This window comes from Dromiciops gliroides, chromosome 2 (assembly GCF_019393635.1).
Source record: "Dromiciops gliroides isolate mDroGli1 chromosome 2, mDroGli1.pri, whole genome shotgun sequence".
Lineage (NCBI taxonomy): Eukaryota > Metazoa > Chordata > Mammalia > Microbiotheria > Microbiotheriidae > Dromiciops > Dromiciops gliroides.
The window spans coordinates 572,489,693-572,505,833 of NC_057862.1; the positions used below are offsets into that span (position 1 = coordinate 572,489,693).

General features: G+C 37.1%; 1 protein-coding gene across 5 annotated transcripts in view; it reads right to left on the reverse strand.

Moving 5' to 3' along the window:
* PLCB1 (phospholipase C beta 1) overlaps window positions 1-16,141 on the reverse strand; it is an 856,495-nt gene that overhangs the window by 130,162 nt on the left and 710,192 nt on the right. For all 5 annotated transcript variants that reach the window (XM_043984633.1, XM_043984631.1, XM_043984630.1 and 2 more), the window contains one exon: window positions 15,460-15,640. In XM_043984633.1, the coding sequence (XP_043840568.1) occupies window positions 15,460-15,640 (181 nt within the window). The remainder of the gene's footprint in view (window positions 1-15,459; window positions 15,641-16,141) is intronic.

A 16,141-nucleotide genomic window follows, 5' to 3' on the forward strand; every position in this document is an offset into this window, starting at 1 on the left:
ACACTATATATATATCTTGTATGTATGTTTCCATGTTGTTGTTTGTTTGTTTAGAATATGAGCTCCTTGAGTAGAGGAACTATGTTTTTGCCTTTGTACAGTGCCTAGCACTTAGTAGTATGCACAGCACGGACAGTAAAGGCTTATTGACTGTTGACTTAACAATAAGTACTACGGTGGGTAGGGAGTGGTGAGGGGTTTAATAAAAATATATATAGTACTTTGTACAAAAAACCCCTCACCACTTATTAACCCAAGGAAGAGACTGCATTAAAAAGTTAAACAAGCTTGTTTTTGACTGAGACTTAGCAGACAACATATACTCAAGAACCTTAAATTTTTATTTGCACTAATTGGTGACTGAATAGAAAATACTTTGCAAACCTTAAAGAGCTATATTTGTGTAAGCTATTACTATTATTATTATATTTATCTATGGGGAAAGCATTTTTTAAAAGATGCAATAAAAGCTAAATAATAATAATGAGCACATAGTTCCCCAGGAGAGTATGTTAATAAACCAGAAAAAAAACAAACAGTAAATATAATTTAATTTTATCCTGAGGTTTAAATTGAGTGGGCCCCTAGAAAATTTTTAAAAATCAATTATTTTAAATTTCTCTTTATTATTCATCCCCAATTCCTTTGTCTATCATTTTTAATGTTTTAGAAATAACAATACAAAAACAACAAAACTCTTGGCATTTCTTTAAAAAAAAATCCTCATTTATTTTCATCTCCATGGCCAACTGTACTGGGTGAAAAACTCAATTCTATGTGTGGGGGGAGAAAAGGGAGCAGTAGCAGTGAGAACTTTCTGTGGTAAATTATACTTTGGTTTTTCAATCTATAAAGGACTGAAAACAGCGTTTGAAGCTAGTAAGTTTTCAGACTCTCTGAGGAAGGATAATTATGGGAAACAGGAAAAAAGCCAAAGTTCTAAATGTTTATCATACCCCAAAAACATTTTTTCCCTTTTCAGTTTCTATTTTTAAAGAGTGTTTCTCCCTTTTTGTGCAATACTAAAGACATGATCCAACATGGTATCCGATAAGCACTTGACTTTTGTCAAAAATCATTCATTTCTTGAAGAGAAAATAATTTTTTTGGACATTTTTGAGAGTAGCAAGGTACTTTTAAAAGATAAATATCACTGAAGGAAATTGAATTTCCAATTTAGGAAGTTGCTTTTCTGTTTTTTCCCCTCTAAAAAGAGGCAAAGGTTAAAATAAAAAAAAAATCAGCCACTCATTCTCCAAATATTCAACTTTTACGCCTTTCATATCTATCCATTTATTATTAAAAATTTCCCACAGATAGAGAGCCTTTGAAATTCTGGCTTTTCATGTTTCCTTTCAAAACCTCAATACTATGGTCATGTATATCTGAGTGTTTAATTACCCTTGGGGATTTCTTTTTAACAAGAAAATAAATGGAAAAGAAAAGAATATACTGGCTAAAATTCTTATCAGATGTAAATAGTTTGATTCACTTAAATTTAAAGTGATTATAATTATTTTTCTTGTAATAAAAACTTGGTCAATATAAATGTCAACTTTCTCCCTAAGATCTCAGAGTACATGGATAACATTACAATATTATCCCTTAACAAATACCTAATTAAAATTACATTATAGTATCAAATATTGTAAAGAAAGAACACTTTCCCAGAAAGAACTGGTAGTCTAGAAATCTTAGTCCTTGTCGGTTTCTAATTCACTAACCTTTTAATTTTATACCAGTCACTTCATGTCATTTGGCAACTAGGTGGAATAGCAGATAAAGTGTCAGGTCTTGAGTCAGGAAGACACATCTTCTTGAGTTCAAATCTGGCCTCAGACATTTATTAGCTGTATGATGCTGGACAAGTCACTTAACCCTGTTTGCCTCAGTTTTTTCATCTGTAAAATGAACTGGAAGGAAATGGCAAACCACTCCAGTATCTTTTCTAAGAAAATTCCAAACAGGGTCACAGAGTTGGACACAACTAAAATGACTGAACAACAAAATCAACCAATTTAATTCAACACCAAGGGTGATCACTAAGCATTTATTAAGGGCTTACTGTCTGCCAGATACTGTGCATTTTTAAACATTTGTTGAACAACTACTATGTGTAGGGTATTCTGCTAGGCCTTGTGAATATGACAAAAATGAGACATGGAACCTATCCTCAAGATGATCTTAAGATTATAGACTTAGAGCCAGAAGGGACCTCAAAAGTCATCTCTGGTTCAACCCTATCATTGTATAGATGAAGAAACTGTGGTCCTAGGTGGTTAAATGATTTGCATGGTTAGTCAAGTGGTTACTAAATGGCATTGGTGGGATATGACAGGCTTCTCTTACTCCAAATACATGTATAAAGATAAGTAAATACAAAAATATGTAAAGCTAAACAAAATAAGTTAGAGAGTGAGTACTAAACACTTTCTCTTCTTTAAATGATAGAGTTGATGACCTTTAGAATTTCTTTTATGTTCTAATATTCGATGATTCCAAATATAGCACTGAAATTAAATAATATTTTAAAAATCATTATATTCAAAGTTGAAATATATTTCCTAATTTTTCCTTCCTAGATTCCATCAAGTCCTCCTTAATCTAAAGTACCTTCCCTCTGAGATGATCTGCAATTTATCGTGTATATATCTTGCTTTTATATTGTTGTTTGCATGTTGTCATCCCCATTATGCTGTGAAATCCTTTCGAGGAGGGGCTGTTCCCTAACCCCGCAGCCCCCTCCCCCCCTTTTTTTTTGCCTTCTTAGCGCTTAATAAAGCGTCTGGCACATAGTAGACATGTTAGGTGAGTGATATAGGTATCTTGTCAAATAGCTCCTATGGGTTTTTAGATAAGAAGGTTTTGCCTTTTGTTTTATCCTCACTCAGTCCAATAAAAAAACAAATACAAAGAAAATGGAAGAGATGTGGTAGAACTTCCAAGCATTTTTTAAAATAATAGAATGAAAATACATTATCTATTGTAAAGAATTCATGCTAAAGAAGGGCTTTCTAGGATAGTTAGTAAACAGCTAAGCTGCACTTACCCATCTAAAATAATCATAGACTCTTCAAAGAATTACAACTAACAGAGAGTAGAGGCCTTTTAGTCCAAAATATTGTACAAGAATCTCCTAACAATAACCCTGTCAAGTGGTCATCCACCTTTTGGTTGAAGAGCTCTAGTGAGGGAGGGATCTTCTATCTGGGAGGGCAACTTATTCAATTAAGGTGTAGCATTCTGTCAGGGCAGCTAGATGGCCCAGTGAATAGAGCATTGACCCTGAAGTTTGGAGGATGTGTGTTCAAATCTCACCTCAGACACTTAGTAGCTGTGTGACCCTGTACAAGTCACTTAGCCCCAGTTGCCTTAGACATCTTTAGTTGCCCTAATATCTATCTTGCCACTGGACCCTCCCTCACTTAAATCCAATTCACTGCAAGTCATGACATCACCCTGATATAATGATCCTTTTTGAGAATAAAGGACCAACAACAATAAGCATCCTGTTAAGTTTTTCCTTATATTACCTAAAAAAATTTTTTGAGTTGAAATTTGATTCTTTATACCTTCTACCCACTGTTGTAGTTTAACTAAAAACAACCAGTCTATTCTCTCTTCTAATTAAGTATCCAATGCACCTTGAGTCTCCTTATATGGCATATATTGATCCTCTTCAAATATGGAGGACAACAACTGTATGGGAGATAGTAAAAAGTCTTCACTATCCTAATGAAAAGAAATGATAGGTGCCAAATACATGGAACTCTGGTAGCCATATTTAATATTAAATGAAATCAAAAGTCAGAAAATTCAACCTTCTTAGAAAAACTGTGCAACTTCTGAAATTTGCAAGGCATTCAATTTACAAATATTTTGTCGTTCAGTTGTGTCTGACTTTTCACGACTCCATTTGAAGTTTTCTTGGCAAAGATATTGGTGTGGTTCACTATTTCCTTCTCCAGCTCATTTTACAGATGAGAAAAGTGAGGCAAACAGGGTTAAGTGACTTGCCCAGGGCCACATAGCTAATAAATGTCTGAGGTCACATTTGAACTCATTCAAGAATGAGTCTTTCTGACTTCACAGGCTTGGCACTCTGTCCACTGCTCCATCTAGAGGCCCTTACAAATTATAGCTTTAGTGTGAAAGGGAAAAGATAAATAAAAGTCTATAATTTGGGTGGTAACAGAAAAAGGAGATGTCCTAATCTGTAGTACATAGCTAAATATTTGGAATAGTGTGCTATGTAATGGGATTTGATTGTAAAGATTGATTTAATTTAAAGTGAAGGTAGGTATACCCAGAGAAAGCTCTTCATTGAAGCAGAGGCAAGGTCCATGTCAGGTTGCTATTTTTACTTTGTATGAAATGTGTTGCCTCAGCTTCTAAGCTTGACGAATGCATGCAATGAGTCAGGAAATTCCAGGGGAGGCAAACTAAACAAACCATTAGGCCATAGGAATTCCATTCCTGGAATTCTCACTGTAAACAGAATCCCTTCTCTCCCAACTGTCATAAGTTCCTACCCTGTTAAAAGTTTCAAACCTGTTCCTATTTTTATTTTCTCCGCTGTAGTTTTAGTTACTTCTTTGAATTATCTCTAAATGTGATGAATCTCAGGAAAAAATATATTGTTTTAAACTCAAAGTTCCATTCATGTTTTGTTCACTAATAAAATGGGAATAACCAACGTTAAAACGAGACAAAAGGGCCTCTCTGGGTCACCTAGTTCAATATCCTCATTTTTTAGATGAGACAACTGAGTCCCAGAGAAGTTCCATCTATGTCTGTAATTAGTTACCATTGCATTCTAGATTCTGTGGTTCTAGAAGAGCATCAATGGATCACAGAAGTTCATCAGGTCAAAGCTCTCATTTGAAGATGAAGAGAAACTGAGGCCTCAGACTCAACAGGAGGGGCCAATCATTACATAGCTAATTAACAGCAGAGCTAGAACTAGAACTCAGGTCCTCTTTCTGGAAAATGTATGACTCCAGCACCAAAGAGGTGGTCTAGATAGAAGTTAGTATAGTTTTTTATACTCTGTTCTAAAAGCAAGCAAGGAAAATGCTCTGGAATTAATTTTATTAATAAGAAAAGTGAGAGAATAACTAAATGAAAAAGCATTTATTAAGCACTAGGAAACTAGTGGCAGCTAGGTAGCACCATGGATAGAGTGCCAGGCCTGGAAGTCAGGAGGACTTGAGTTCAAATCCAGCTTTAGACACTTACAGTAGCTGTGTGACCCTGGGCAAGTCACTTAACCCTGTTGACCTCAGTTTCCTCATCTGTAAAATGAGCTGGAGAAGGAAATGGCAAACCATTCTAGTATCTTTGTCAAGCAAACCTCAAATGGGGGGCAGATAGGTGACCCTGGATTCAGGAGGATGTGAGTTCAAATTCAGCCTCAGACACTTGACAGTTACTAGCTATGTGACCCTGAGCAAGTCACTTAGCCCTCATTGCCCTGAAAAAAAAAAAAGAAGAAGAATAAAAAAAAAGAAACCCCCAAATGGCATCTCAGGAAGAGTCAGACATGATTAAAATGATTGAACAATAGGAAACTAACAAAAAACAGAGAGTCCTTGCCCTCTAATAGCCTATATTCTAATGGGATAACTGCATACATATGGGAGTGGTGGCCAGGGCAGGACACTTTGGTTCAGAAAGTTACATGGATGGCTTGAGAGGAGACAGGAGAGATTTACACACCTGTCCAGGAACTGTAACAGAGTTGGTTTGATCATAATTCATGATTGCCCTAGAACTGGAGAGTTGGATGGGGGGAAGGGTATATGACCAGAAAAGTGATTGTTGAATGGAGGTCCACCGAGAGGTGAAGGGAGTGAAGAAAAACTTGGTACTGAGGCAGTCACTAATCTGAAGAGCAGGCCCCTGGATAGAGGGTCCCCCCAGGGCAGCAGCATCTCTACAAGGGACAGTGAAGAAGGCTTGGGGAAGTTGTGGGGGAGGAAGTGAAGTAAAACCTGTATGAGAACTCAGGGAAATTTTTGAGATTAGCTTTACTAACATTGGGGAACAGTAAAATGGGGACAATAGTAGCACCTCCCTCCCAGGATTATCAAATGAGATAATAATTGTAAAGTGCTTAATAAAGAGCCTGGTATATAGTATGCCCTATATTCATGGGGTGGTTGGGATGGGGGTAGTAGGGGTGGGGCTGCTGGGGGTGGGGGTGGAGGTAGGGGAGAGGGGCAGATAGGAGGTGCAGTGGATAAAGTACTGGGCCTAGAGTCAGACATCTCCCTGAGTTCAAATCTGGCTTCAGACCCTTACTAGGAGTGTGATTCTGGGCAAATCACTTAACCCTGTTTGCTTCAGTTTCCTCATCTATAAAATGAGCTGGAGAAGGAAATGGCAAGCCACTCCAGTATGTTTGCCAAGAAAACTCCAAACAGGGTCATGAAGAGTCGCACATGACTTAATAACAACATTATTATTGTTGTTGTTAATATTATTATTAGGATCAAAATGTGATCATATTTATAAAGCACTTTGCACAGTGCCTAGAACATAATAAGCACTATAAACATGTTAGCTATTAATAAGAATGACGGAAATTATTATTACATATCTCTTATCCATGGTATTCCATCTACTGCATAGACTATCCCCAGTCTGGAATGTTCTCCCTCGTCATCACCTAATAATAATAGCATTCATTTATGTATCTCAAAGATTTACCCAGTGCTTTACTTATTAGCATTTGATCCTCACAGTGACCCTGGAAAGGAGGTGCCACTGTGATCCCTGTATTACAGAAGAGGAAGCTTAAGAGAGAAGAGGTTAGGTGATTTACCCAGGGTCACACAGCTAGTAGGTGTTTGAGGGTGGGTTTGAACTCCTCTTCCTAACTCCAGGCTCAGCACTCCGTCAAATCATTAAGCTGCCTCTATTTCATTCAAAATGAAGTACAGAAACTTTGAACTTCCTACAAGACTTCTTTCCTGTTCCCCTCAGTTGCCAGTGTTCGTTTCTCACAGAACTCCAGTTTGCTTTTTATATATGTTTTATTTATTCATCTGTGCACATGTTTTTGTAAACTCTTGGCTTTTCACATGCTCTTCTTCCATTATATACTACATGACATTGTGGTGGGGGGAGAATGCGCTCAAAAATGCACTTCGAAGCAGCAAGAAGTTAGCTTGTGATATTTGCCAGAGATAAAGCATGAAGTGTGTGATAAAAATCTGGATAATGAAGGTACACTGGACTTATTCCCTTTTCAAATTATGGAATTTTAAGGTTAATTGCATGAGGGCTTATGGTGAGATTGATGGATTACTATCTAGAGTAATGGCAAAAAAAAATTAGTTCACATCTCTACAGTGCTTAAAATTTTATACATTTAAAGTTTCATAGAGGACTTTCATCACAATCACCTCTTCAGATAAGTACAACAAGTATTGTTATTCCCATTTTAAAGATAAATGAACTGAGGCTTACAAAGCTAATAAGTGGTAGAGCTGAGTTGAGCCTAGCTATAATGACATCTAGTCCAGTCCAGTGTCTTTGTCCTATACTATCTTGCTTCTCCTAGGGCTTTAAGAATTTTAAGAACATATAAATAGAGCTAGAAAGGACCTCAAAGAACCTTTAGTCCAATTTCCCATTTTATGAATGAGGAAACTGGGACTTGGAGATTAAGTGAAATGCCCAAGGTCACACACAGTATGTGCTAGATAGAAATAGGATTTAAAGTCAGGTTCTCTTGACTCCAAAGCCTGAGCTTTTTCTACTCTATCGTGCATCATTTTCCACACTACTATTGTATCAAATTACCCTTTCTATGAGTATGAAAAAAAATCACTAAAATTTATATCTCTTGTGAAATCTGAGGTCTGTTTTACATCATAGTTTTGCAAGGTGAGCTATAAACTATTTACTGATTCTCTATGGAAAATTATCAAATCATATGGGAGTTTCTCTCTTGATCATTGACTTGTGAACCATTGTATCTGAAACGCACAAACCTTAAATAAAATAAGGCTTCATTTGATGCCCTACAGAAGTCTGGAAGCCAAAATATCTTTTTAATATGTCTAGTCACCAAATACTTTCTCCCCCTACCTCAGGCTTGTTTGTATTTTGTATTAATTACATTTGCTATTCTCATTTGGTGTTGGGTTGGGTGTCTTGTTCAGAGACACATTCTCATATGTTATTCATGTTTTGGTTGCCTTTTGGGTGACAAATATTCTGAACATTTTGGATTTGTACAAAAATGCTTTCTTATTTTCATTTTTTTTTAATGTTTGCTGTTGATGAGATTCAGGGCATTACTTGCTATGTATTTTTGCTCCCTCTGGACTTAAAGAAATATATTAAAAGACTTTATTTTTCATTTATATCCCACATGCCTTGGAAGCCGAGGAAAACTTGTGTGCAGAAAAGTATGGGCTTCAACTGCTGCAGCCAAGGCAGAGAGAAAAAAAATGCCACATTAGAGTGTTCTTAGCGCTAAATTAGAAGCAAAGAAAGCATCTCAAACAGTGGCAAAGTGTTGTAATAATAAGAATATTAATAATAATATCTTTTGTGAGAAATGAATATTTCTCTTTTATACTTAATAACTAATTATTTTATTAAGACCAAGGTTTTCCCCCTTTTCTACTTTCTCATCCAGAAACCAACCTGTGTGGGAAATTTCTCACACAGATTTATCCAGGTCAAGTTTTAATGAGATAGTAAGAGAACTTCCAGTAGGTATATTTTGGCTCACTGTGTTTGCTCAGATAGGTCCTGGAAAAATGTTGATTCTCCCTATTATCAAGACAGGTGATATGAAAATTGATATCTCTTTGACCAAAGTTTGAGTGATCTAATTCATGTACTCGAAGATAGCCTACCTCCCATTTTTTGAATCAATCAGAGGTGATTAGTCATCCCTTAGGAACAACTCCTCTTCAAAGGGCATATAAGCTGTTGACCCCATCACCATTAGGGGTCTTTGGTCTAAGAGAGATGTCCAAATGACCATCCTTTTATTGATAACCTGTTGGCCTTATTAATACTATTATTGAATTACCCAGAAACCATGTCTTTCAGCTTTTTAAATGTCAAATAATATTTATACAGGACTTAAACATTTGCAAATCACTTTACAAACATTAAGCCTGGGAGGTAAGTGTCATTATTCTCTCCATCTGGCAGAGTAGAAAGTATTTGAGGTTGGCTTCGAACTTAGAGCTTCCTGAATCTAGGTCTAGCCTTCCATTTGCTGACTCTGCCTATAAGAGTTGTTGTAGAAAGATGGATGACACTTATTGCAAATGCTTCTTCCAGCCACAGTTCTGGCTGAAAATTTGCTTTGGTCTGGGCCAAGCTTAGTAATACCATGTTCTCACTGCTTCCGTCTCACTAACTTCAGGTATCTCACTAACTATATGGGGGCTGCCTCAACATTTGTGGTGGCAGAGTTGTTAAAGAAAGTTTTGCTAGGGGCAGCTAGATGGTACAGTGGGTAGAGCACCGGCCCTGGAGTCAGGAGTACCTGAGTTCAAATCCGGCCTCAGACACTCAACACTTACTAGCTGTGTGACCCTGGGCAAGTCACTTAACCCCAATTGCCTCACTAAAAAAAAAAAAAAAAAAAGAAAGAAAGTTTTGCTGATGAAAAATGTCACAACAGCCTTACAAAGTGAACATTGAAAGGGCTAAAATTTTAGCTATACTGTCTAAAATATCTAATGAGTGGTCGCCAATAAATTATAAGCTTTAGCAAGAGTTAGACTTTTAAGCATTTATTAAGGAGAATAAGAATTTGGTAAAGAGAGAAAGAAAGGCCTAGATTCATCTATCTATTAAAGGGAGAGCACATTTCTAGCTCCCTTCTCCACCCGAGTCCTCAGGAAAGAGAGTGAGCCAGCCTCTCCCTTCCTCCTCCCACAAGCCAATGTCACTTCCTGATGCCAAAGAAAGCCGCATGGTCCTGCCCTCAGAGGCCCTCTCCTCATGTTGGAGCTTTCCTACAGTAAGTCTCCAGCAGGTGGCATCATTCCAATCATTACAACATGAAAGATAAAGTGAAAGCTATTTCTTTGGGGCTGGGCACAGGCAGATTCCCTGAGGCAAACTGCCAGGGATACATTCAGCTTTATAGGAAACTATGCCCTGGAGCTAGATGATCTGTGTTCAAATCCCACCTCTGATATTTATTACCAATGTGGCCTTGGGTAAATAACTTAATCTCCTGAGGCCTCATTATATCTATAAATTATAGATTATATCCTTATCTATAAAATATATCATTACATTCTTATCTGTAAAAGGAGGGGTTAGATTAGATGCTCTGTGAAGTCTCTAGCAGGTCTAGATATGTGATACTGTGATCTGGTCTTTCCATGGCCTTCTTAAGAACTTTTTTTTTTATTCTGGTATTTAGCACTTGACCCAGCTCCAGTTATTGTCTATTAATCCAGCGTACTTGACTATCATTCCTCTGATCTCGCATGATGTGAGCACTCATCTATTCTCTTCAGTTACTGAATCTAGTCCTCACATGTTGACTACTGCTTTTTCCCCCCTCATTGCCTTGAAATTCTTCAGCCAGTATTCTCCTTCCCCATATTACTTCCCATCCCTTAATGCAATTTTTTGCATGAATGGAATGCATGGATTTATTTATTTATTCATTCATTCATCTATCCATCCATTTATCTATCTATCTATCTATTTATTTATGGGGGGGGGCTAACTTATTTCTGTACAAATTAGGACCATAGTTTCAGGCCTGGAAGCAACCCTACAAGTCACATTAGTTGACCCTTTCTTTTTTTTTTTTTTTTTTTAGGTGAGGCAATTGGGGTTAAGTGACTTGCCCAGGGTCACATAGCTAGTAAGTGTTAAGTGTCTGAGGCTGGATTTGAACTCAGGTACTCCTGACTTCAGGGCCAGTGCTCTATCCACTGCACCATCTAGCTGCCCCGATCCTTTCATTTTACAGGTGAGGAAACCTCACAGATTTGTGACTTGACCAAGGTTAAACAGATAGTAAGTAAATTGCAGAACTGGATTAGAGTCCATATCCTTTGATACCTAATCCAATGTGCTTCTCATGTCAGTCTGCTATGACATCCCCCTGGATATCCCACTGCATGAATTCATACTCTGTTCTAAAATGCTCAGAGGAGGAGAAAAGTCTTGTCTTTTTAATGAACAGTTAAGAAGTTTTTTTTTAATTAAAAAATTTAAAGTACAAGGCAAATGAGATAATGCTGCTTAAGTTCTCTAATAAAATCAAATGAGCTAAGTTGGTTGCTAAGTAATTTTCCCCTGACTGCTAAGAATTCTTGGAGTTGGACCTTTAACACATGAGAGAGAAGCAAGTAACTTTTTCTTTTCTTCATAATTTTGTTTCTGACTTGAAAGAGAAAACTTGCAGGAATGACGGAGTAGGGAAAAGGTAGGTCTGAGGCTTACCCTGAATCTGAGAAGAAAGGCAATTTTACAGAGAAGGTCTATTAAGAGCTGATCAGTGGTTCAAAAAAGTCTTGTCAGTGATGCCTCTTGGCTAAGAACTTGTAAGCGCTATCATTACTTAACCTGTTAGCAGCTTTTATTTATTTATTTTTTGGGGGGGAGGGGGGGATTGTGCATGCTCCAGGACTTTTGGATGCAATAAAGTGAGAGAACTTTAAGATTTTTCTGAGAGTAGAAAAATAAAAATAAAGTTAAGTCATGATTGGTAACAGTTGGATTTAGTGAGAGAAAATTTTTTCCTTCTACACAGGTATTTATATTTCATTAAATCTTTTTATTTGAATAAATAAGAATAGTGATCCTTAACTAATTTGTGCTATTTTTATGAGTTTTATGGTCATAGAAAAAGCCTCATTTGCTAAAAACATGTGCTATTCCTATTTCTCTTATCAGATCCTATGTTTGTCCATTAACAAATATCCATTCACCTCATGACGGCGACTAGAATTCTAAGCATCACGCCTGAGAGTTGTAATCTCCTAAATAGGGTTTTTAAAACATAGCTGGATTTTGTCATTTGAAAAGCAGGAGTTGTTAGTGCTGAGCAATCACATCATGTGCTAGAAAAAGCTTAATTAAATTTCAAATAAAGGTTATATAGCGAAGAGCCCCTAAATTAATGCATTAAAATATGTATATATATACACACACACAAATGTATGTATTTGTGTGTATATATATATATATATATATATATATATATATATATATATGTATATATACACACACACATATACATATATATCTTAGGGAAAAGTCTTTGGATACAGAAATTGAGTAAACTGATTATGTTACTGTCAGAATTTGAGGGAGACACATTTTTTATTTTATTGTAATTTCATCATCAAAACAAAGTTTGGGCCACTGTGATAGAAATGACTGGAAAAATGGTACTCATTTTGCTTTGAGTGAATAGCATTTTTTTAATAGGCAAGAAAATTTACTTTGAGATTTGCATAATCTTTTTTGAAAGAATGATTCAGATAAGAGATTATCTATTTATCAGTCACTCTGTGGATTTTCTGATTTCAGTCACTGCAAACTGAAATGGAAGGGGACACAGATTATAAAATACTATGTGTGATGGATGTGAGCTTCCCAGCTGGGGATGACTACACCCAAGCAAAACACACTTCATACTAAGTTGTTTCAAAAGAGGAGAATATGGAGAATAAGAGAGGAAAAAAATGGTGACTGAGTGCATTATAATATAGCTAATATCATCATCCATCTACTGGTAGCCTTTCAAGGGACTCTAACAGTCAATGACAAGACTTGGTGCCAGGAATAAGGAGTAAAAATAGCTATCTTTTTTTTTTTTTGATTTGGAGGGCGGGGGGGGAACAATGAGGGTGAAGTGACTTGCCCAGGGTCACACAGCTAGTAAATGTCAAGTGTCTGACACCAGATTTTAAACTCAGGTCCTCCTGAATCCAGGGCTGGTGCTTTATCCACTGCGCCACCTAGCTGCCCTAGGAATAAGGAGTAAAAATATAGCAAGAAAGAACAGTAGTGTAATGCAAAGGAATTGATACTTATCAAACCAAGAAAAGCAAAATCAAACCCCAGCTGCCATACCACTCACCCCAGGAAATGTTGCTTTTGGGGTTCCTGTACCAGTATCAGCACAGTCTTGTTTTGGAGTGAAAAAATTATTGTGCTCATCTGCCAATAGGGAGTAACCAAAATGGAGAGCTAATGCAAAAACATTGAACTAAGCTTCCTATTTTAAGTTTTAAATTTGTGGTATTAAAAAAAAAAAAGGCATTAGCCAATGACTCACTCATAATCACTGTGAGATCTTTTGTTGTAATACCTCTTGTGACAAGGAGCTCACTACCTCATGAAGCAGGCCATGAAGTTTTTCTATAACTCCAAGTGTTAAGAAGCTTTACCTTTCAAGGCTAACTTGATGCTATTCCCTTGGTCACATTCTAGGTTTCAGTCAAATTAGATTACTAGTTCTATTCCATTTCCTCATCATGCTTTCAGAATCCTTTCTTTTTTTCAGCACAGTGAGGAATAGTATTGAGTAATTAAATAATAAACAAATGAACAAATAATAATTAAATTAAATATTAAATAGTATTAAATTGAATCTTTCTGTTTTCTCCCCCTCAATAGACAAATTATTAATGCCTTTTTCCTTCTTAAATTTCTATGTGGGGGCAGCTAGGTGGCGCAGTGGATAAAGCACCGGCCTTGGATTCAGGATGACCTGAGTTCAAATCCACTCTCAGACACTTGACACTTAACTAGCTGTGTGACCCTGGGCAAGTCACTTAACCCTCATTGCCCTGCAAAAAAAAAAAAAAAAATTCTACCCGCTATCTGTGTATGTGTCAGAGTTCCTCAGTCAAATATTTCCTCCTTCAGGGTAGGGATGGTGCTAACTTTGCTTTTATAACTCTTGTGCCTACCACAGTTCCTTGAACATAGGTATAGGGATTACAGCTGTGATTCACTAGTATGGAGAACTCCTGGATGAGAAAAATGCCTTCTATTGATATGGATCAAACTTGATAGTTTTAGGAGAGGTGCTTAGAGCAGGTAGAGGTTAAGTGACTTGCTCAAGGTCACACAGCCAGTATTTGTCAGAGGTGAGACTTGAACCCACATCTTCCTGGCTTTGAGGCCTGCCCTCCATTTGCCACTCCATGTTGCCTCGAAGACAGTGGGTGCTTAATAAATGTTTGCTGAATCGAATTAAGTTGCTGTGATTTTTGCACATTGGTCTTAATTCTCCCTTTGGATTTAGGTTCATTTATGCTTAATCCCTCTTTGACAGATAGCCTTTCCAGTATTTTCAGAGAGCCAAGCATGCTTCCCCTAAGACTTCTCTTCTCCAGGTTAAACCACAAGTTCTTATGTAACTTTTTTTTTTTGCATTTAATTTTGTTTGGTTTTTTTGTGTGTGTTTATTTTATTTTTTGGTGAGGCAATCGGGGTTAAGTGACTTGCCCAGGGTCACACAGCTAGGAAGTATCAAGTGTCTGAGGCCAGATTTGAACTCAGGTCCTCCTGACTCTAGGGCCAGTGCTCTATCCACTGTGCCACCTAGCTGCCCCTGTTTATTTTTATGAATAAAAATCTATCTTCTTTCCCTCTCCTATCTCCTCACCCATTGAAAAGAAAAATGAAACTCTTAACAAATGTATAGTCATCTGTTATCACTTTGAAATCACTACATGTAAACACCATGTGTGAGTTCACTTTTGATAAGGACACATATTAACCTACATGTTAATGGAGAAACTCATTCTCTTTTCATTTTTTCCTCCTCAAATACTGGTTTCAAGACGTAGGTCAGTTGCTATCTCTTGTCTGATATTTCCAGTGGAAAGTGATCTCTTCTTCCTCCAGTTTTCTTAGAGCATTTTGTCAGGGTCTTTGCCCCATCACATCTGCCTTATATTATAGCTATTTGTTTTTATGTCATATCCTCACATGAGATTCATCCTTATGCACTGGATACAGAGCTAGTCTTGAAGCCAGTTAGACTTTGCATGTGTAACTCTGGGCAGGTCAATTAACCTTTCAGGGCCCCAGGTTGCTAAGAATAAAAATTGAAGAGAAGGTGCTGATCTGCATTGGAAGAGAGGATTTCCTTCTTATCACTTTCCTCTTCAAAAACAATCACAAGTCTAGAAGCACACATATAGAAGAATTCCCACATTTTAAGTCCTAGACTCCTAGGATGTATAGTGTTTTAATAATGTGTATTCAATAATACATAATATGTATTTAATTACATACATACTATGTATTTAGGTACATGAATAATACATGATGTGTATTCAATACATCTACTGAAATTAACCGAATTATTAAATTTTGTGATCCCCAGAAATGTAGGCAAGGGAGGATTTTTAACCCCCAAAATGAAGGATCTCAAGTGTGTGCCTGGTTTTAGGTGCTACTCTGGAGTTATCTTGTGCTTCTCTGACTTACCAACTTGATGTGTTCTCGTTTCTGATATTTTTCACTATAATACTGTTCCTGCCTCAGATTTAGCAGCTGTTGCTGTTGCTTGTCCTTTAATTCTACCAGCTTCTGAGTCATTTCTGCATCCAGGGCAGCAAGGTCCTGCTCCATTGTTGAAGAACCATGATCTGGGCTGCTGGGTTCAGATCTGCAAAAAACAAGCCCATGAGGGTCACTTGGAAAATTCAGTTAGTAGGTTGTCAAGCATAGAGTTTACCATGCAGCTAGTTGGTGCAGTGGATAGAGCTCAGGACCTGGATTTAGGGAGAACTGAGTTCAAATTCAGTCTCAGCCTTATGAGCTGTGTGACTCTGGACAATTCACTTAACCTCTGTTTGCCTCAGTTTCCCCCTCTGTAAAATGTGGATAAAAATAGCTTTGTTATTGCAAATGCTATTGCAATACCGTAAGCACCAAATGAGATAATGATCATAAAGGGCTCGGCATAGTGCCTGGTACAGAGTTAGTGCTATATAATTGTTAGTTTATGATGATGATGATGATGATGCTACCTTCCATGCTGTACTGGCATCTTCTATTATATCTGTACCAAAACAGTATAAAAATACCTGGAGGATCTGTGAATTCTTCACTGGGGGAATTCCTATACCCATCTATGACATAGTAGACAAATTCCAGGGTGTTGCCT